At 49.9% G+C, this 20,516-nt stretch overlaps 7 protein-coding genes across 8 annotated transcripts; 5 read left to right on the forward strand and 2 right to left on the reverse strand.

Annotated features, from left to right (window-relative positions):
* Positions 1 to 722: 722 nt before the first annotated feature.
* Positions 723 to 2,569, forward strand: FVEG_13091 (sterol 24-C-methyltransferase). Its single transcript, XM_018902475.1, has 4 exons — positions 723 to 1,155; positions 1,215 to 1,249; positions 1,347 to 1,668; positions 1,723 to 2,569. The coding sequence occupies exons 1-4, from the start codon at positions 940 to 942 to the stop codon at positions 2,296 to 2,298; spliced, it is 1,149 nt and encodes a 382-aa protein (XP_018761215.1). The 5' UTR covers positions 723 to 939; the 3' UTR covers positions 2,299 to 2,569.
* A 463-nt stretch (positions 2,570 to 3,032) lies between these two features.
* Positions 3,033 to 4,897, forward strand: FVEG_13090 (pyruvate dehydrogenase E1 component subunit beta). Its single transcript, XM_018902474.1, has 2 exons — positions 3,033 to 3,779; positions 3,845 to 4,897. The coding sequence occupies exons 1-2, from the start codon at positions 3,375 to 3,377 to the stop codon at positions 4,601 to 4,603; spliced, it is 1,164 nt and encodes a 387-aa protein (XP_018761214.1). The 5' UTR covers positions 3,033 to 3,374; the 3' UTR covers positions 4,604 to 4,897.
* A 411-nt stretch (positions 4,898 to 5,308) lies between these two features.
* FVEG_13089 (hypothetical protein) lies at positions 5,309 to 9,491 on the forward strand. Of its 2 annotated transcripts, XM_018902473.1 has the most exons (3): positions 5,309 to 5,963; positions 6,023 to 8,554; positions 8,607 to 9,491. In XM_018902473.1, the coding sequence occupies exons 2-3, from the start codon at positions 6,236 to 6,238 to the stop codon at positions 9,285 to 9,287; spliced, it is 3,000 nt and encodes a 999-aa protein (XP_018761213.1). In that variant the 5' UTR covers positions 5,309 to 5,963; positions 6,023 to 6,235; the 3' UTR covers positions 9,288 to 9,491. The 2 variants fall into 2 exon arrangements, with proteins under 2 accessions (XP_018761213.1, XP_018761212.1); XM_018902472.1 differs by having other exon boundaries at positions 5,309 to 8,554.
* Positions 9,280 to 10,490, reverse strand: FVEG_13088 (hypothetical protein). Its single transcript, XM_018902471.1, has 2 exons — positions 9,916 to 10,490; positions 9,280 to 9,863 (listed from the first exon to the last, which is right to left on the reverse strand). The coding sequence occupies exons 1-2, from the start codon at positions 10,258 to 10,260 to the stop codon at positions 9,588 to 9,590; spliced, it is 621 nt and encodes a 206-aa protein (XP_018761211.1). The 5' UTR covers positions 10,261 to 10,490; the 3' UTR covers positions 9,280 to 9,587.
* A 4,585-nt stretch (positions 10,491 to 15,075) lies between these two features.
* Positions 15,076 to 17,183, forward strand: FVEG_13087 (hypothetical protein). The gene is made up of 2 exons (XM_018902470.1): positions 15,076 to 15,743; positions 15,804 to 17,183. The coding sequence occupies exons 1-2, from the start codon at positions 15,433 to 15,435 to the stop codon at positions 17,008 to 17,010; spliced, it is 1,518 nt and encodes a 505-aa protein (XP_018761210.1). The 5' UTR covers positions 15,076 to 15,432; the 3' UTR covers positions 17,011 to 17,183.
* A 174-nt stretch (positions 17,184 to 17,357) lies between these two features.
* Positions 17,358 to 18,748, reverse strand: FVEG_13086 (replication fork protection complex subunit Csm3/Swi3). Its single transcript, XM_018902469.1, has 3 exons — positions 18,517 to 18,748; positions 18,391 to 18,466; positions 17,358 to 18,336 (listed from the first exon to the last, which is right to left on the reverse strand). Exons 1-3 carry the CDS (start codon positions 18,714 to 18,716, stop codon positions 17,635 to 17,637), a joined length of 978 nt encoding a protein of 325 aa, XP_018761209.1. The 5' UTR covers positions 18,717 to 18,748; the 3' UTR covers positions 17,358 to 17,634.
* Positions 18,749 to 18,888: 140 nt separating this feature from the next.
* Positions 18,889 to 20,377, forward strand: FVEG_13085 (NADH-ubiquinone oxidoreductase 21 kDa subunit). The gene is made up of 4 exons (XM_018902468.1): positions 18,889 to 19,064; positions 19,121 to 19,137; positions 19,254 to 19,459; positions 19,513 to 20,377. The coding sequence occupies exons 1-4, from the start codon at positions 18,990 to 18,992 to the stop codon at positions 19,779 to 19,781; spliced, it is 567 nt and encodes a 188-aa protein (XP_018761208.1). The 5' UTR covers positions 18,889 to 18,989; the 3' UTR covers positions 19,782 to 20,377.
* Positions 20,378 to 20,516: the final 139 nt, after the last annotated feature.

Here is a 20,516-nt window from a genome sequence, read left to right on the forward strand (position 1 = left end):
TCGTCATAAGATCTATTTCCCGTCATTTTCTTACTTGAAAGTTCTGGAGAAGTTAGATGCTGTTAGTAGATCTGGGGGCTTCTCATGATATGAGGTGGACATGATTGGTTCGATACGAAAACGAAAATTCTCTATTTGGCAATTCAAAAGTTGGAGAAGTCCAAAACATGATGCAGCATTGCAGGTAATATGATGGACTAGCTATCATCATGACGGAAGCTGTCCGGCTACAGCCTACGGAATACACTCAATTGTTTTTAGTTGGTTGTCATGGCTTGCATTGTTATCTTGATGTAAGAGACAATGTTCTCGTAGACGCTTTCGTATTCGTATCATTTCTCGCAAATTGAGCCTCCGGATACCTCTTCCTAGCATCCATCAATTAGCTGCAGCGTTCTCACCGCCATACAATTCCGAATTGTGGCGAAAGGAGGTATAATTACAAGGATAATTTGATCAATTGATGCAATAGCAAATCAAAGCTTTTCCAAAGAAATCAACAACTTGTTCAAGTCCTTGTCTTTCACATGAAGACCAAAGTCATGGAAGTTAACTTAGAATCCGTAAATTACTTCGGGTCGTAAACTATCGGGTCGCCTAGACCGTGAACCCGGGCCCCCTAGACCCCCAAGCGATAGACAGGGGAACTAATGCAGTTCAAGTTTAGCGTACTGTTACTTCTCAATTCGCAATTGAGATTGGATGCCCAGAGTGGGATGGCTTGTGCAGTTCAGGGGAGGGCCCTGAAATTTGTTTGTTGCGACAGGTACTCCATAGTCCCTCTGCGTAACCTTCAGCCATTAAAACCAACCCACTCCCTTTAGATTTCTACTTTTCAATCGATCTTTAATTCGCCTGCTGTCCTTCTCTTCTTTGCATTGACTTCGATTCTCTTCCAACCTTAAACTTCACCTTTCAACACTTTACACCATATTCAACATGGTTGCCTCATCTACCGCCTCCAACCTCGAGCGCGAGGATCACCAGCGCGATGCCGACTTCAACAGGGCCATGCACGGCACCTCTGCCCAGGCCCGAGGTGGTGTTGCTGCCATGTTCCGAAAGGGTGGTTCTGCTAAGCAGGCTGCTGTCGACGAGTACTTCAAGCACTGGGACGATAAGCGCGCTGAGGACGAGACTCCTGAGGAGCGAGCTGTATGATCCCTTGATATGCCCCGCCATCAACAAATAGGAGGAACTAACATAGCGGTCAGGCCCGTACTGCCGAATACGCCACTTTGACTCGACAGTAAGTGATCTGATTCCTGTCTCTGTTTCTCCGTGGCCTTTTGGTCCATGTCTTAGAATGTCTCTTTTTGGACTGTCGACTGACTTTGGGTTCGCAGCTACTACAACCTTGCTACCGATCTCTACGAGTATGGCTGGGGCCAGTCTTTCCACTTCTGCCGATTCTCCCAGGGCGAGCCCTTTTACCAGGCCATTGCCCGCCATGAGCACTACCTTGCTCACCAGATTGGCATCAAGGAGGGCATGAAGGTTCTCGACGTCGGTTGCGGTGTTGGTGGTCCCGCCCGCGAGATCGCCAAGTTCACTGGCGCCCACATCACCGGTCTGAACAACAACGACTACCAGATTGAGCGTGCTACCCACTACGCTTTCAAGGAGGGTCTGTCAGACCAGCTCAAGTTTGTCAAGGGTGACTTTATGGTTCGTACTACCCAGCATCCTCGGGTCCCGACCCCCAGCTAATACCCCTTTTAGCAAATGTCTTTCCCTGACAACAGCTTCGATGCCGTTTACGCTATTGAGGCTACTTGCCACGCCCCTACTCTCAAGGGCATCTACAGCGAGATCTTCCGAGTTCTCAAGCCCGGTGGTGTCTTCGGTGTGTACGAGTGGCTCATGACCGACGAGTACGACAACGATAACCTCCGCCACCGTGAGATTCGATTGGGTATCGAGCAGGGCGATGGTATCTCCAACATGTGCAAGGTCTCTGAGGGTCTTGACGCCATCAAGGACTCTGGTTTCGAGATGCTTCACCACGAGGATCTTGCCATGCGCCCTGATGCTCTCCCCTGGTACTGGCCCCTCGCCGGTGAGCTCCGCTACATTCAGTCCGTTGGTGACATCTTCACCATCGTACGCATGACCACCTGGGGACGAACCATTGCCCACGGTCTGGCAGGTCTTCTTGAGACATTCAAGCTTGCTCCTGCTGGAACCAAGAAGACTGCTGACAGTCTGGCTCTCGCTGCCGACTGCTTGGTCGCCGGTGGTCGGGATCACCTCTTCACCCCCATGTATCTCATGGTGGCTCGCAAGCCTTCTGCGTAAAGCAACAGGCTTATGACAACAAGATTCCAAAACAAAAATATCTTATGAAGATCAAAAAGGGCATTCAAATCATGCTGGCTGATGATGCATACATATATGAAGTGGCCGGCCTCAAGATATAGAGGATCCAGAAGGCAGAGGAGTTTGGGGACAATACTGGCTTATAATTGTAATATACATACCATACAATTTCAAATTTCTTGTCAATGATAGCCTGATTGGCCATGATACAACATTAATTGAATCATATCAACATTTAGTACTGAGGTGATCTCTTGGCGGTTTCTTGTTCCTCCGGCACCATCATCTGACTGTATCCAAGCTACCTAGGTGAGGAAAAACTTAGGATCTTGATTCTAGAATGACAAAAAGGACTTGGGTAACTTGGTATAGATTTAGGGAATCCTTTACTGAACTTATTATGACACCCTGTATCAAGGTCCGATGTTTTCTTGCTCCTCGAAGCCAAGCAGATAAAGCACTCAGTTTTTATGTTTTTTGGTGGAGATAAATGGTCCCCCAATGCGCCCCTGGATCCCCCAACAGACTTTTGAAATGGGTCGGAGGGTTCAGTTCTGAGCTGTGATAGGTGCCTCAGCGCTAGAGGCTACCCTGCGAAAACAGTGCTGCAGTGAGTGGCAGGGGTCTCATCAGAGTTGCTGTAGGCGGGGAGCAAGAGAGGGATAAAGCTGCCCCGAGCTAACGGAGGCTCACTCGGGGGCTTTGGAGAGCGGGTACGCCATTAGTCACCATAAATTGGTGAGGGCTCAAGTACCTCGCAGTTCCGGCACGATACGTACCGACTGGCCCCAAAAAAAAACTGGTAGCTGGCCAGCGAAAGCGTTGTTCGGTGAAATTCCCTCTCTCAACCCGACCTGTTCCATCTCTCAACACCAACTTCAGTTCATCACCATTTTCAATTCCCACGTCAAAGTCGACGACCAGGGAATTAAGAGAAGCCTGTCCACTGCAGCTTCTTGTCTTTCAAGTTCTGTTCTCTCTTCCCCGTCGACCCTCCGACCTCGTCCTCTCCGACTCCTCGGTCAATTGACTTGTTCAACAAACCGCCGCACATCATGTCTCGCATTCTCCGACCCGCAGCTCGCATAGCTGCTTCGACCCGGGCTCTTCGCGCTCCCGCTGTCCCCTCGTTCGCCCAGTCTGCCGCCGCTCGCGTTGCTCTTGCTCGACCTGTTGTCTTTGGTTCCGCCCAGACCCGATCCTACGCCGATGCCCAGAGCTCTGGTGTCAAGGAGGTCACTGTCCGAGATGCGCTCAACGAGGCCCTCGCTGAGGAGCTTGAGCAGAACGAGAAGGTCTTCATTCTCGGTGAGGAGGTTGCTCAGTACAACGGTGCCTACAAGGTGACCAAGGGTCTTCTCGACCGCTTCGGTGAGAAGCGTGTCATCGATACACCCATTACTGAGTCTGGTTTCTGTGGTCTCGCTGTTGGTGCTGCCCTCAGTGGTCTTCACCCCGTCGTAAGTACCTCAGCTTCCGCATTGTGATTGCTCGAGACTCTAACCACTGTGCTTCACCAATCTAGTGTGAGTTCATGACCTTCAACTTCGCCATGCAGGCCATCGATCAGATCATCAACTCTGCTGCCAAGACCCTATACATGTCTGGTGGTATCCAGCCTTGCAACATCACCTTCCGTGGTCCCAACGGCTTCGCTGCTGGTGTCGGAGCCCAGCACTCCCAGGACTACTCCGCTTGGTACGGCAGCATCCCCGGTCTCAAGGTCGTCTCTCCCTGGAACTCCGAGGATGCCAAGGGTCTCCTGAAGGCCGCCATCCGCGACCCCAACCCCGTCGTTGTTCTCGAGAACGAGTTGATGTACGGACAGAGCTTCCCCATGTCCGAGGCTGCCCAGAAGGACGACTTCGTCATTCCCTTCGGTAAGGCCAAGATTGAGCGATCCGGCAAGGACCTGACCATTGTCTCCCTCGGCCGCACTGTTGGCCAGTCTCTTGTTGCCGCCGAGAACCTCAAGAAGAAGTACGGTGTCGAGGCTGAGGTTATCAACCTGCGATCCGTCAAGCCTCTCGATGTTGAGACCATCATCCAGTCCGTCAAGAAGACCGGCCGTCTCCTGTCCGTCGAGTCTGGCTACCCTGCCTTCGGTGTCGGATCTGAGATCCTTGCCTTGACAATGGAGTACGGCTTTGACTACCTCGATGCCCCTGCTGCCCGTGTCACCGGTGCTGAGGTCCCTACCCCTTACGCCCAGAAGCTCGAGGAGATGTCCTTCCCCACCGAGAAGCTGATCGAGGACTACGCTGCCAAGGTTCTCCGTCTGTAAAAATGAGAAACGAGGGATGAGAGAGAAATATAGTTTACCTGCTCGAGCATGTCAGGTCGACGCCATGCCTACGTATCGCGTGTATGACAGAGTTTGCTTCATGCTACCCATCGTGGCATATGAATTGCGATGCGGATGAGAATCTGGTCCAATTGGCGTATTTGATGGACACTTTTTTGATAGACGTGCGGAAGGGAAGGGAAATGTAATTTTACCGCGTGTGCCATGATAGTCAGGGCATAGCATCCGTCTTATTAATGATCTACCAATTCACATTTGTGCCCCCTCACTGTGACCTGTGTTTGTAGTTTGCCATGTCATTGCTTAGTGGCCAGGAGAATCTTGGGGTCTAGTCATGATGATCCAAGACCTTTCACTAACCCAACAGCTGTAGGGATCATGTTCCACTAAAGAAGTTTCCAACTAGGCCCTGTTCACAAGTCATCGCCCCCCGAAGACACTCCCAAGCGGAGAAGACAAGAATTTGTAACATTATCCCAAGGGTTAGCATATCTGATCTGAATTCTTTCTAAGTTTGTAACAAAGTTATCTAAATCCTTTTTGCTCTCTGAAGCCTTCTCCATGAATACTCAGATCGATGCCCAGACAGTTTTCGTAGGTGCAGGGTAACCAATGTGGAGCTGTAAGTTAAGCTCTTATGAGTGTGTCCCACCATGAATGTCAGAATCACCAACGTCAATGGTGGGGCAGTTTTCTTGGAGCTTTCATCACTTCAATATTCATTTTACCATATCGAATTCAACCTCACAGTCTTGCCTATAAACTGGCTGAAAATCAATAGGCATGGCTGGTATCGACGCTCTCCTTGAAAGAGGGCCAGAAGAGACTGGTCAACGCCAACCTGCAACTCAAGATCCAGAAGAGCTCAAGCGACACCTAGAGGAGCTCCTCCTCTCACCCTCAGCTGAGTTCTCACCAGACTGGCTCAACCGACTTCAGCAGCGATGGGATTATGAGGCAGACTACACTTCGCTTTACAAGGTTGCGCCGCCGCATACTCGAACTCTCACCAGATTCCAGCGTCATGGACTTGAAGGCCGTGTTACAGGCTACAAGAACGTCACTGTCCCCGCAAACAGTGCCACGGCCAAAAACTCGACAAGTCTGTCTCGAAAGCCTGCCAACCGTGCTGACTTCGTGAGAGGCGCCGCAGGTTTCTTTCCCTTCGCTCCTGGAGGTCTAGAGGGCATTGAAGCAACGGCGGCATTTGAGGATCAAGTCCACACAGGTGCTACAGGAGGTCCTACAGAGACCAGTGGTTCAGGAAACAAGCTTGAACGAGTGATTCAGCTTGGTTCCGAGGGTGGATTACTGGAAAAGGCTCCTGGAATGAGCAGAGGTATCGACTTCACCAAGAAAAAGACAAGTATCAGCCAAGAAGATGCCAACGCTGTCAAGGAGGTGCTCGAAGAAGATCCAGAAGATGCCAAGGTCGAAGAAGGTGGTAATGCAGCTTCAACAGATGCGACTACGCCCGATGCAACTCCCGACGAAACTGCTGAGGATGGTGATGATATCGACGACATTCTGCCTGTTGAGTTCCCCGCCCTAGAACCCCATGGAGTTCTTGCAGCCTCGAGTGCTCGCAAGGCTGGTCGCGAATGGGCGCATATGGTCGACATCAACCATGATATGTCCAACTTCAGAGAACTCGTACCTGACATGGCTAGAGAGTGGCCCTTCGAACTCGACACTTTCCAGAAGGAAGCAGTGTACCACCTGGAGAACGGCGATTCAGTGTTTGTTGCAGCACATACTTCAGCTGGCAAGACTGTTGTAGCAGAGTACGCCATTGCCCTGGCTGCTAAGCATATGACGAAGGCCATTTACACATCGCCAATCAAGGCACTGAGTAACCAGAAGTTCCGCGACTTTCGGCAAACCTTTGACGAGGTGGGTATCCTTACTGGTGATGTTCAGATCAATCCCGAAGCTAGTTGCCTCATCATGACAACGGAAATTCTTCGAAGTATGCTGTACAGAGGCGCTGATTTAATCCGCGATGTCGAATTCGTTATCTTTGACGAAGTCCACTACGTCAACGATTTCGAGCGAGGTGTTGTCTGGGAAGAGGTCATTATCATGCTGCCTGAACATGTGTCTCTCATCCTACTGTCTGCCACAGTTCCAAACACTAAGGAGTTTGCATCGTGGGTTGGACGAACGAAGCAGAAAGACATCTACGTTATTTCGACACCGAAGCGACCCGTTCCCTTGGAACATTATCTCTGGGCAGGAAAGAACATCCACAAGATCGTGGACTCGGAGAAGAAGTTCATCGAAAAGGGCTGGAAGGACGCACACTTTGCTATCCAAGGAAAGGATAAGCTGAAGCCTGCAGAGACTACTGTTGCCACTCGTGGAGGTAACCCCCGGGGCAATCAACGTGGTGGTACCCAACGAGGTGGTCCCCAGCGTGGTGGACGTGGAGGAGGCCAACAGCAGAGAGGAGGCAATCAACAACGTGGTCGTGGCGGGCCACCACGAGCGAGCCATGCCCCTGGTCACATGGGTCGTGGAGGCCGCGCTGGAGGTTTCACATCTGTGGCACAAGACAAGAACCTGTGGGTTCATCTTGTCCAGTATCTCAAGAAGTCAACTCTTCTACCAGCTTGTATCTTCGTCTTCTCGAAGAAGCGATGCGAGGAGAACGCAGATGCGCTCAGTAATCAAGACTTCTGCACTGCTGCTGAGAAGAGCCATATTCACATGATCATCGAAAAGTCAGTTGCACGATTAAAGCCTGACGACCGACAGCTTCCACAGATTATCAGGCTGAGAGAACTTCTAAGTCGAGGTATTGCTGTTCATCATGGTGGACTGTTGCCCATTGTCAAGGAGCTGGTTGAGATCTTGTTCGCCCAGACATTGGTCAAGGTACTGTTCGCTACAGAAACATTTGCTATGGGTCTTAACCTTCCCACACGAACAGTAGTCTTCTCTGGGTACCGCAAGCATGATGGGCATTCGTTCCGAAATTTGTTACCAGGAGAGTATACTCAGATGGCCGGTCGTGCTGGTCGTCGTGGTCTGGATACCGTTGGTTCAGTCATCATTGTGCCACCAGGAGGCTTGGACGATGCTCCTCCTGTTGCAGATCTCCGAAACATGATTCTGGGAGAGCCGTCTAAGTTGCGGTCACAGTTCCGACTGACATACAACATGATTCTGAATCTCCTCCGAGTGGAGGCCTTAAAGATCGAGGAGATGATCAAGCGCAGTTTCTCCGAACACGCTACTCAACAACTGCTCCCCGAACATGAGAAGGACGTGAAGCTAGCGCAAGCAGATTTGGCTAAGGTCAAGAGAGACTCCTGCGAGATCTGTGACGTTTCGATGGACGAATGCCACCAAGCTTCCCAGGACTTCAAGAGACTCACATTTGAGCTGTACAAGGGCTTGCTGTCTATCCCTATTGGACGTAGAATGTTCTCTCAGCACCGACTTGTCGTCTTTAACTGGGACGGTATTCGCTCCATCGGCATCCTCCTCGCAGACGGAATTAGTAATAAAGGAACGACGGAGGATCCAACACTGCACGTATGCGCCATCAAGTCACTTCGAGATCGACGAGATGCTACCGATCAGCTTCCTTTTATACCTGCTTTCCGCAAGTACCTCCACGAACTTCCCAAGAGTAAGAAGCGAGTGCAAACCAAGACTCTCCATGTTCCTTTGAGTGACGTGGAGTGTCTCACAAGATGGGTGACCAAGGGCATTATTCCTGAGATCTTCCAGGGCGGAGATGGCTATCAACAGGCGAAAGACAAACTTCAAGAGCTTTGTGGTTCGTGGGATGATAGATGGGAGGAACTCGATCTCTCTCGAATCAAGCAACTGCAGCTACAGGAAATTGTGGAGAAGAGAGTTGAATTGGTGAAGACGATATCGAACTCGCCCGCTGAGAAGTGCCCAGAATTCTTGAAGCACGTAAGTTCACCCCGATTTCCTTGAAACATCGCAGTACTAACCATAAGGACAGTTCGCTATGTGTCACGATGAGTGGCTCATCAAGGATCATATCTCTCAGCTTAAGCAGTCATTGTCTGATCAGAACCTTCAACTTCTACCTGATTACGAACAACGAGTTCAAGTGCTTAAGGAGCTTGGCTTCATCGATGATGCCACCCGGATCCAGCTCAAGGGCAAGGTCGCCTGCGAGATTCACTCCGGTGATGAACTGGTTCTGACTGAGCTCATTCTTGACAACGTCCTCGCCGATTACGAACCCGCCGAAATTGCCGCTCTCCTTTCGGCGTTTGTGTTCCAAGAAAAGACCGACATAGAACCATCCCTGACTGGCAACCTCGAGCGAGGAAAGGAGAAGATTGTTGCCATCTCTGAGAAGGTGAACGATGTGCAAACCCGACTACAAGTCATTCAGTCTGCCGATGATTCAAATGACTTTGTTTCTCGGCCACGATTCGGTATCATGGAAGTGGTCTACGAGTGGGCTCGAGGTATGAGCTTCAAGAACATCACCGGCTTGACCGATGTCCTTGAGGGAACGATTGTACGAACAATTACACGATTAGATGAGACATGTCGCGAGGTGAAGAATGCAGCGAGAATTGTGGGTGATCCCGAACTATATCAGAAGATGCAACAGGCACAGGAAATGATCAAGAGGGATATCACGGCAGTGGCAAGTCTCTACATGTAAGCCCAGCATGGTTTGGAGTATCTGGCATTTGTACGTCACGAGCATATAAGAGAAAAGGCAGAGCGAGTGTCATGTCTAATGTATGATGTTGATAAAGAATAAAGAAAAATTGCGTTCATTCTCGAAGTTGGAGATGAAGATGAATTTATGTCGCCACCAAAGCCCCAACGCCAAGCCTTAACCAAGAAAACGCACCTCTCCGAAAGTTGATCGTGATGTATCTGTCATGCCGCCCTATCGCATAAAATTACGGACATTCAAATGTCCCAAACCCAGCAAGTTCTCTTGTGGAAGGCAAAACTATGCGCGCAGGGCTCGCAGCCTCTGCTGGAGCTTATCTTCCTCCTCGGCGGTAGGCTCGTTAGTCTGCTGAGGCTCGGCGTTAGAAGGTGTCGCCTGGTTGAGTTCCTTGCTGAGCTCAAGGCCAGCGTCGTCGGCAAGCTTGCCGAGAAGTTCGTGGACAGCATCCTCGCCGACTTGGGTAGAGGTAGACTGGGTGATGGCGTCCTGGTAGATGCCGTTGGACATGGCGTATTCTTCGTTTTGCTGCTTGAACTGTTCAAGAGTAACGAGGGTCTAGGCTGCTGTTAGTGTCGGTCGATATTATATGGATAACAAAAGTGCTCACCTTTTCGGGGTTGGTGTTCTTCTGGGCCACGTTCATAGTTCGTGATGACTGGGCCATCATCTGTGTCATGCGGTTCATCGAGTTGTTGGCCTGAATCTGCGCAGCAGACAATTCGGCCATATCAGCCATCTGATCCATCTGCTGGGCAAGCGCCTGCTTCGACAGCAGCATCTTGGCCTTCTGGTAAGCCTTCTGCGTCTCGCCCTTCTTGAGAAGGTCCTGGATCTGCTTCTTCAGGATAGGGTCCTGCTTGGCTGCCTTCTGGGCCTCGCGGCGAGCCTGCTTGGCTTGGAAACGAGCCTGGAACTCGACTTGCATGTCGCGGGCCATCTGACGGTTCGCCATTGTGTGTGGGTGGTTGATGATGTTTGCCGTGGAGGATAAGACCTGAGAGGAAGGGGTTTTTTTTACGGTTGAGTAGTAGAGTTGGAAGAGGTTGTAAATGTCATGTGAGTGTTAAACTTTAGGTGAAGCAGGCATGGAAACGCCGAAGGCCTAGAATCGGAACCTTGACTTGGCTTGCGATGGGATGGTTGAATGCGGGGCGCCACGAAAGACAGGCTGGAGAAGTGGGCGAGTGACGCAACGAACGGCGACGGATGATTTCGGCGGAACTGATAAGGCTCTGATTGCGGCTTTGCACAGCCACTTCCAGATGGCTTGTTACATTGATATAGGGTAGCTTCGACTGCAGTCAATCAGCGAATTCATCAACAACGAATTGATGGACAGTGATGGTATCGACAGTAGTGCTTTCCTAACGATGATTGGGATACTCAATTGACTGTTCCTGCTGCTGATAGTGACCTAGAACCGATATTCATCAAGATAATGGGCAATAGACATACAATACTGAAAGGCCTTCGCACATATCCGAGTGTTCTTCACCAACGATGCCGCATTACTTAAGCAGTCGTGTCTTATAAAATTCTACATGTAATCATTTGCTGCAGAAGGCAAGAACATAAAAGCAATCATGCATCTCTCCCATCATATTCCACCTAACGAGCTGCTACGCTTAAGCAATTGCGAGCATCTCAAGCTTCCGAGGTGACGCACACAGATACTCAAACGAATGAAAGGCTTATAGAACCATCTTTAGCAAGAACGGACGACTTTCGACTTAACGATCCAAGATGTGATGGCTATTGAAACGACGCTGAGACATTGCCTCAGGTTTGGTGACTTATACGCTTCGCTGGGTTATAATTGTTTCAAGATCAAAAGTTGCTACAACATGAGATCATTCTAAAAATATCGAATATGAAACATGGACCTCAAAAGAAACAACAAACAACACTCAACAAACGTCAGTGACCTCAAGGGAATGGGCATAAACTCCATGAAAGGCCGCAGGACTCAGGATCCCGTTCAAGAGCAGCGGCCGTCATGACGTCCCGTGGGCGGCCGCAAATTACTGGGCCTTTCGGTATGTGAAAGTTCTGTTGCAAGAATCGAGGCATGGTAACGAGGGCCGTTATAAAACAAGCCCAGGGATATCTTGTCAATCGGCAGTTCATCAATATCCCACATGCCGTTTTGCGTATCACCGCGTACTACACATCTCGTTGCGCAACAGACGAGCAATTATCCTGAGGAGTCCAAGCTTGGACTTGTTGCGATCCAGAGTCTGTTTCTCACTCAATGTCTGGTCCTAGCAAGGCTTGGTTAAGGGGCGGCGGGTGGTGCCGTAACGGTCGCACGCGAAGAGGCTGGGCGAAAACAGAGGTTGGAAAGTGATCAATGCTGAAGTTTTAGCCGATGAGACTTGACTCAGTCACGGATATGAGATTGGAGATGAGCAGTTCATATCATGCTGAAAGGAAGTGGGTTCACTGTGCTTCCATCGACTTCTTCTGATACTAACAAAAGTACGGGGCCGGTCAACCTGACACAATGGGGAACGCGTTGAATAGGTATGAGATGAGATTCTTTGATAGGACATGGCGTAAGTCAGAGATGAAGATAATATTCGATACGGTCCCGGCAATAGAGCACAGGTTTGAGATTAATTAATTGGTTCAATTAAGCTCAGATGAGCCCGATATTGCAAACCAGGGGTTACGCTACGTTTTGGAATGAAGTCTCCACCAGCGCAGCTCCTCTTGCATCGAGACCTTCACTTCACTGGCGCGCGAATCTATGGTCTGACTATGGTATGGGACTATATCTCTGGCGGAAGAACTATCGTGGGAGCTAGGAACAAGAGGCGAGCTGGACAGGCTAAAAGGGATAAACCATCGGTATCCTTGGGTTGGAGGGATCAGGAAAGGGGGGTTCTTTGACGATCAGGGTCGAACGATGGCAGGGAAGGGAACGGGAAGATCACTTACAGTGAAACAAGGTACTCCTGAGACATGCCAGAAACGAGGGCAGAGGCAGAAGAGGTTGAACGTTCGTTTCTCCCTGCAACTTTAACCGTTGGCATGTCTCTCCCTTCCGTGACTCCAAGAGGCAATCCCTTGAGCTGACGGGGTGGGATAGGATAAGATAAGATAGGATAGGATGGGCGGCTGGTAGATTCGCCTAGATCCATCCCCTTCCCTTCCCGCTCGAGACGAACGAGATCTTTGTCTCTGTCTTGTCTTGTTCAGTTCAAGTTTCGCCAAGCAAAGGGGGCCCCATTTCGTAGCGAGGTCCCAGCTGCATGGCATTGGCATTGGCAGGTCTCAGAGAACTAAAGTAGCGTTCCATTCCAGGTCGCGGGGAGGCGATCCGTAGCACTACAAGGGGGAGCTCGACCGAAGAACCGGTGAATTTGAATTTGGAGAAATGGAGTCGACCATCCTCACGAATGAGAAAATCTGCATGTTCCGTCTCAAATCGGTATTGAGGCTTGAAGACTCGGAGCTGAACTTTACTTGAGACTTTGATTCACCGACTTGAACAATTCCATCAATCAAAGGAGCTCAACAAAACCCAAAGTGCAGATGTCAGGCGGTTCACCGCATCTCAAGGTATCTATCTCGGCAGTGGAGAATCTGGTAAGGGGATTCGCGAGTATATCGCCAATCTTAATGCATATCAGTTATCGCCTGCCAGACCGACTTATCAAGGTTCTCTGTTACATTCAATCGCTTGACAGTTTGTCCCTGCGCAAGCTGAACTCAAAAAATGCAAAAGCTTGACGAAAAGTAAAAAAACATGTAGTCCTGAAACTTGGTAGCCTCAAGCCTAAGCTCTTAGCTGAAGGCCCGATGATCTCAGCAATCAAGGAACAACAGAACCAAGATGAGCGACTGTCGATGATGGCGATATGGGGCATTTGGTGGATAATATGGAGGCACTTGAGATTCCAGAGCCAGCGAAACAAATGGAGGAGGTGGTATTTCGGTGGATGGCGGATACGTCCCCGGTAGGGCCGGCGGTACAATAGTAGAATAGCAGCAGCTTAGCTTTAGTAGCTTCAGGCAGTTTCTTTTCTTGGAACACGAACGGGCACACACGAGAAAGCAAAACTCCACTTGATGAGGCGTCAGTCAGCGTCAGCCCAGCTTCTAAGTTGGGACATGACCGCTGATACCTACATAGAAGAGAAGAGACGACGTCGTCTTACGAAGGTTGCATACAAATGCTTCGTTACGAGTCTCGTCTGTCACGTAGCAGCAGTAGCACCGATAATGTTTCCTGAGGCGCTGTGATATTGTTTCCGTTGTTTACGAGGCTTTCATTACAGGAGGGGTCACGATAATTACTGAGCTCTTCAATTGGCCTGTCCATCATTTGCTTTGAGTTTGATGGTAGATGGCAAAGATGCCATTTGCCTTTGGGGTTATGTTGAGCTTCCTTCGGTCACATTCCTTCGGACCCCAAAGGGCTGATGGCTTTTCAACACCGCTTCCTCTCGCTCTCTCTTCTCCCTTGTAGGTATCATCGACGATAACGAGAGAAATGATGATGCCCTGCATGAATAGACTTGAATCTGTGGATTTTCTCCCTGCGTGGCTTGGGTGGATTGGTGGGTTTGGTGGAGAGCTGACAACAGCTGACTGTGTACGAAAACTAAGGTCAAAGCCTAGGACTCCTCGATATCGTGAGCGCTAGGCAGAGGAATTACAGTAGGAGGCACCTAGAATTGTGTGGTTGTCGGATCCATTCCTTCGACCTCCTTCGCCCATTTTCCTCTGGAGTATCCGTTCTTTGAGATCTCGTCATTGTGCAGCATAAGACGTCTTAGGCAAAACAAACAGGCTGTGGGGCCATACTAGACTCTGTAAAGTGTGAATAGTTAACTACCTACGGAATAGAGTTGAGAAAGCCCCTTGTTGAGTTGATGGTTGTAGATCCATAGCAGTTGTTGTTCTCAAGAAGAGGGGATCACGACATCTCAATAGCCTTTTCTCCTCCATGGGAATGCACGGGCTGCACTACCCACAGGGAGAGGGAGAAATGGCTGCAGCGTATTCATTGAGAATCGGCAGTTTTTGTGCTTATCTCTCGTTCTCTAAAATTAAAAGCCACCAACACGGGGTTTGTTGTTATTTGTTACACGAGCCTCATCAGCTTTTTGAGTTGGCTATTGATCATTCATTCTCGTGCACCCTCCACCAGTATGACCGACCGAGTACAGACAGTCTCGTCTCTCGGCAAATGGACCATGGCACCATCCTCAAAATGAGGCACAAGGAGCTACAAGGTCCGTCACCTACTGAACAAAGGAAGAACGGCGTTTCTGGCACCGCAGGCCCGTCGAATGCTGCTGTGCTGTAACTAATGCTAACGGGCGGCCAAAAGGTCTCACGGCCTCCGATTGATCAACCCCCTTTTTTTGGAAACTCGAACGGTCGATGGGGCTCCGTACAGGCCCGGACAGCGCTGTGTCAGATCGTATTCCGCCAATGAGACCTGCGGCATGCGCTGTGGGGGAGATTCCTAAGCCCCCCCTGCAGTCAAGGTTGGTTGAGGTGCGTGTCGCTCGGTGGCGTAACTTGCGCCCCCTGAAAGCCTGCCTGAGCCTGAGCCTGAGCCTAGGTAGGTGTTCCAGGAGGGGAGGGAGGTACCTGTGGAGTGCATCCCGGCACCAGAAGGGTCCTATCCGAGAGCACCTTCCCTCTTTAGGCTCTCAAAACGAGTTCAGGGGGTGGTCTTGGTACCCCATCTCAGGGGTCGATGCCTCAGGCAGTTGCATCTACCGAGCCGTGCCCCTCCAAACTCTCAACGTGTCCTCAAGAGATAAAGAGGGCCTGTCCGCTCCCACCAAGCTGAGGTGTCCTCTTCATTCCCAGACCCAAACCGACAAGCACCCAGCAAATCAAGGTCGCTAACACAGAGTGAACACGCTGTCCTTTATTCCTCTTGAAGCTCCTTTCCAACCATCACCTGACCTGACTCATAGTTGATCAAGGCAGACGTAATCAAAGTCTAGTCACTGACTCACACTTTGGCCAAGTCTTGTGATGGTGGAACATCGCTGCCTGCGCCTCATACACTTCTAATAACAGCTACTTATCCCCATAATATCCGTTGCTGTATTCAGCTTCAGCTTCTCTATTCAAACAAATTACACACAAACACACAATGGAGCAACAAGGATCACCAGCTTCCCAATTCTTCCAGTCCCCAGCCGACTCTCTCATGTCAGCTCCTGAAGACTCCTACACATCACTATTCGCAGCTACCACCCCTAGCGCAACTTCAACAGTGAACCCCATGGACATGTTGACACCAAAGTCCTACAACAACGATGACTCTCTGCTACCAATGATCAAGCAGGAGGAGGGCGTTGGATCAACACCATCCCCTTCTCCAGCCCCTGAGAAGAAGACCACCAAGAAGAGAAAGTCGTGGGGCCAAGTCCTCCCTGAGCCCAAGACAAACCTCCCTCCTAGGTATGAACCAACGACAACTGAAGATGATGTCACGAATGGTTCCACTAACTCCCCACACAGAAAGCGAGCAAAGACCGCTGATGAAAAGGAGCAACGCCGAGTTGAGCGTGTTCTACGGAACCGTCGCGCGGCTCAGTCCTCTCGCGAACGCAAGAGGCTGGAGGTTGAGCAGCTCGAGCAGAAGAACAAGGACCTAGAGGCTGCCATCCAACAGGCTGAGCAGATGAACGCCAGGCTCATGGATGAGCTTGCACAGATGCGAAAGGCCAATGGGCTTCCCCCTCTGTCCCAGGAGCTCTTCACCCCCCAGACAACACATCAGCCAGCGGAGACCATGGTATCTCCCAACGCCACTGTCGACCCAATGGCACTATCCCCCTGTCTATCACCCGTCCCCGAAGAATCTGAAGAGACCATCAAACAGGAGCCGGCCAAGGAGACAACACTGGAACAGTCTGAAAACACCTCTCCCGACCTGACACAACGTCCTGCTGCGATGTTGTCCGACCTGCAGTGTCACATGTCGGCGGAGGTGTTGAAGACGTTCCTGTCCCAGTCACCCACAACCTTGACTCGGCCAACATTGGCCTGGCTCCTGCCACTTCAGATGACACTCTTTTCAGCTATGGCGGTTCTGAATTTCTGTCAGCGTCCATTGACACAGATCGTTATCTCATCGAGAACGGGCATCTCTCTTCACCCTTCTCCTCAGCTTCTGACGAGCCTTATCTGGAGTTTGACACGTCTCCGTTCACCCTCGACAACAGCTTCAACGACGAGTTGTACAACACCTTCATCAACGACACGGACAACGGCATCTCGACGGAGCTCCAGAAGCCAACCGACGACGCCGCTGCGATTCTCAGCGACGAGTTCCGCATCTACGAACTTGAGAATCAAGTCTCTTCAGAAAATCCTATCCAGCAGCCCCTCCCTGGCGCGTCCTCTATCGGATGCGACGTTGGTGGCATTGCGGTTGGTAACTAAGGGACGCGATTCCAGGGTCGAGAATGCGGAGCGCGATACTGAGGATTCGCGCGGCCAAGACGAGTTGGTAAGGTGCTTATCCGAGATTACTTTGCCGTCATGGGAACGACTGTTGACACTCGCCTGGGCTATCACACAGTGGGTGGCCCTGAATCCGCATGAAGCTGACCAAGTCATCGACTCTGAGATTCGCTCCCCACTCAGTGTACATCAACCAAGCAAGAAGGCTGCTTTGTCAGTGATACTGGAGGAAGAGAACAATCGGGTACAGACATTATGAGAGTTATATTCATGATGATCTACCGTAATGTGATAATGTTTTGATTTGGGAAAAAAAACCGGTGCAAGGCGCAAAGGATCAATGTCCCAGGGGGGACTGGCAATAAAGCCTACCAGATAAATCTTTTGTGTAACAATACAATGAACGCTCAAACAAGCGTATGACCAACAGTATCTGTTCCATTCTCGTGATATTTGCCTATGCCTTGAATACCGACTTGAGTGTTGCTAGACCTGTGATATTGTTTGTAGTCATGTTAGTATATCAGACTTTTAATATTGAACGTAAAGAGTGTAAGACCTCTGGTAGAGACGCAATAGAGGAGCTAGTCAGTATCCAGGGTCACATTTGACTTTGACTTCGTTTAGGATTGTTCTCACGTCTAATTTTCTATCTCTTTCATCTGGATATATCTCCCCGTTTGGTAGCCTCCAGTATCATCTTAAGTCGAATAAAGATGTTTCCTGAAAATGACAGCATAATAGCCACTAATGCTAGTGTGAAAACAACATGTGTTTGGTATATGATCCAATTGATGTTTAATGACATCCACCAAAGTCCAGAGACAGAAACTGGTGCTTGCCCATACGCCCAACGCCAAACCATCATGATACCTTTGGAAATTTACCATAACCCATCCATTTCTTGCATAGCAGCCTCTTCATCGTCAAAATTGTTTGTCTCCTTATCTTTTGAGCCTTGACTTTTCTCTTTGCTCGTCTGATCATGACTCTCAGCTTCGGCCATCAGCGCATCTAGATCATCGTCATCTGGCTCTACTGGCGCCGCTTCTGGTTTCTTCGCTGTATCTTGCACTTCTGCCTCGGCCATGAGTGCATCTAGGTCATCATCATCTGGCTCTGCTGGTGTGGGTTTTGTTTTCGCTTTCTGAGCTGCGTCGTGACTTGCTGCCTCGGCAATAAGAGCCTCGAAATCATCGTCTTCTGGAACGTCGTTGCGGATGGGGACAATTGGTCCTGCGCTTCGTCGTGCAGCTCGTGGTGTAGCATCGTAGAGATCGTCGTCGTCTGGTACGCCTGGGTCTTGCTCTGGTGTTTTTGGTCTTGCAGGTTCTGCTGGCCTTGTACCCTCCTGCTCTGTAGGTCTCGATGCATCATTTTCACCAAACAAGTCGTCCTCTTCCTCATCATCTGCAGTTCTGTCTTTGGGCTTGCTCTCGTTTATGTAATCGCTTCGTGCAATCATGACTCGTTTCTTGTGGCCGGCCTTTTCGACCATGGTAAGGGCGTCGAGGAATTTGGCTTTGGGGAAGAGGTCGTCTAGCCATAGTTGATAGAAGGATAGAAGTCGAGAGGCGTCAGAGAACTGAATTGAATGTTAACATGTTTTAAATGCGCTAATTGGCAGATAGTGGCATACTTCATGGCCTTTGCCCTTGATCTTGAGGTCCTTTGCCCTTTGCCTTAGCTTGGGAATACCTTTGGGTCCGAGTAATCTACATAATATCAGTACCACTTCAGACCAAGCAGTATTCTACTTCCATACCTCTCTTCGTCGAGTTTTACATTGGGAACTCGTGCCCTCTTCTTGACATCAACCTCTTGATCAATACCAAGACCAGAATCTGGCTCTTTTCGCTTCTTGTTGGCGGCTTCTGGTGGCGGTGATGCAAAGGGGTCGTCAGAAAAGTCGTCAACATCGTAGTTATCAAGCCCGTTGGCGGGATCCGAGTCTAGTGTAGGCATTTTGTATTGTGATTGTATCCTCAAGTCTGGTGAACTCAATTGCTTAACGCGTCTTGAACTGGGGAGACGCGTCGAGAGCTTAATTGATTCTCAACCCCACCATCCGCCACGTGACCAATCATCGCCAACTTTGATGAGCTGACCAAAACACGTGATCTACATCCTCAGGCATCCAACTCGGCTCCAGCTTCTGAATGTACCGAAACCGACGACCTCGAAAGGCCTGGGTGATAGTATTCAAGGAATTGACTGCCACGGACGACGCATCACACAATGGCTGAGACAGCGACAAAGCAGTCGACCCCGTCCTTTGTCGGGACCAGCAAGGTCGTTCAGACCGAGTATCCCGTAAGTGACGCTTCAATCGATGGAGCAATTGCATTTGCTAATTGATCATGTTATAGCTCATTGATAACGATCCGTACGTAACCTGAACCTCTGCGATACGTAGCGACGACGATGCGAGTGGATTGATTTGGAGAGGAGGATCGAATTGTCTGGATTGGAGTTGGGTTGAGCTTTGCTGATCCTCGGCAGTCACTTCAAGCGAGTCGTGGGTTATGCCCGTACATCCGATTACATCGCCGGCACCGTCGCCGCCGCTTTCGCTCCTACTGCTCTCTACGCCCTCGAGAAGTTCGCTCCCTCACATGTAGGAAAGGGAGGTTTCCCCAAGGCCATGCGACTGGCTGGTGGTGTTGGTCTCTTGGGTGGTTTCCTCTACTTTTACCAGCGATCAGCCCGTACGTCTACAACAACCGAATGATATATCAACAAGGTGTACTAATCTGAATAGTCCGATTCTACGGCGCTACCGAGAACGCCCGCGAGATTGAGATGGACATGCGCGAGATGGTCGATAAGGTCAAGAAGGGCGAGCCTCTATATGGCGTCAGCCGGCTAAGCCCTCATCTTCAGGGTGTTGCTGCCCGACAGAGCAGATACTCTGCTCTGTTCCTTAGCACAATTCCTTGGTTCAACTTTGTCAACCATAACCAGCATGGTGTCGACACAGCCAAGTACTACCAGCAGGCTGAGCGGGAACTTGAGGCTGAGCGCTCGTAAGAGAGGAGAGAAAGAGATTAAGATTTACGGAGGGCGAGAGGAGGATTGGATGGGAAAAGAGGTGTACATTACCAGCGGAGGTGGGCATCGCCTCGACGGCCTGGCGAGTTTATTTGTGAGATGGAAATAGATTCCTTGAACCATTTGTTTGTGTCATATTGGTGCTTTTATGATGACCCTAACAATTCGGCTTGAGAGAAGGCAAGTTAAACAGATCAAGTGTCTTGTTCTACAAGAAATGAGCTGTAGTGGACTTGATAGACCTTGTCTATATCTGCTATCGAATAGTCATGATATGGTAGAGGCATGCAGATCATGGACAACCATAACCCTACGCCTTATACTATGGATCGTCAGTACCAGAGTCTCATCCTGTTCACATTATTCTCACAGTTTGAACATGATATGGATGTTTCTTATTTGAGATATGTTATGCCCGTTTAACGCCTGTTCTCGTGAGAGATAGCCAGACCAACTTGGCTGACTCACTCTTCTTTTACACCGGAGATACGGGCCAAGAATACAAATATGGCAAGAGGTTATTCTCAACTAGTAATTCATATACAAGTAGTGTCAGAATGTAACATTCTCACGACAAGTCCGTTTAGCTCCGCCCAAGTCCGTCCCTCATGATCAGTTTCTATCGGGGACCGGCCAACTCCGTCTCTGGATCACAAGCTCCTGACCAATCAAAGCTCGTGTAATCGTTTCTCCCAAAGAACACAGATTCAATCC

Source organism: Fusarium verticillioides, chromosome 6, assembly GCF_000149555.1.
Source record: "Fusarium verticillioides 7600 chromosome 6, whole genome shotgun sequence".
Taxonomy (NCBI): Eukaryota; Fungi; Ascomycota; class Sordariomycetes; order Hypocreales; family Nectriaceae; genus Fusarium; species Fusarium verticillioides.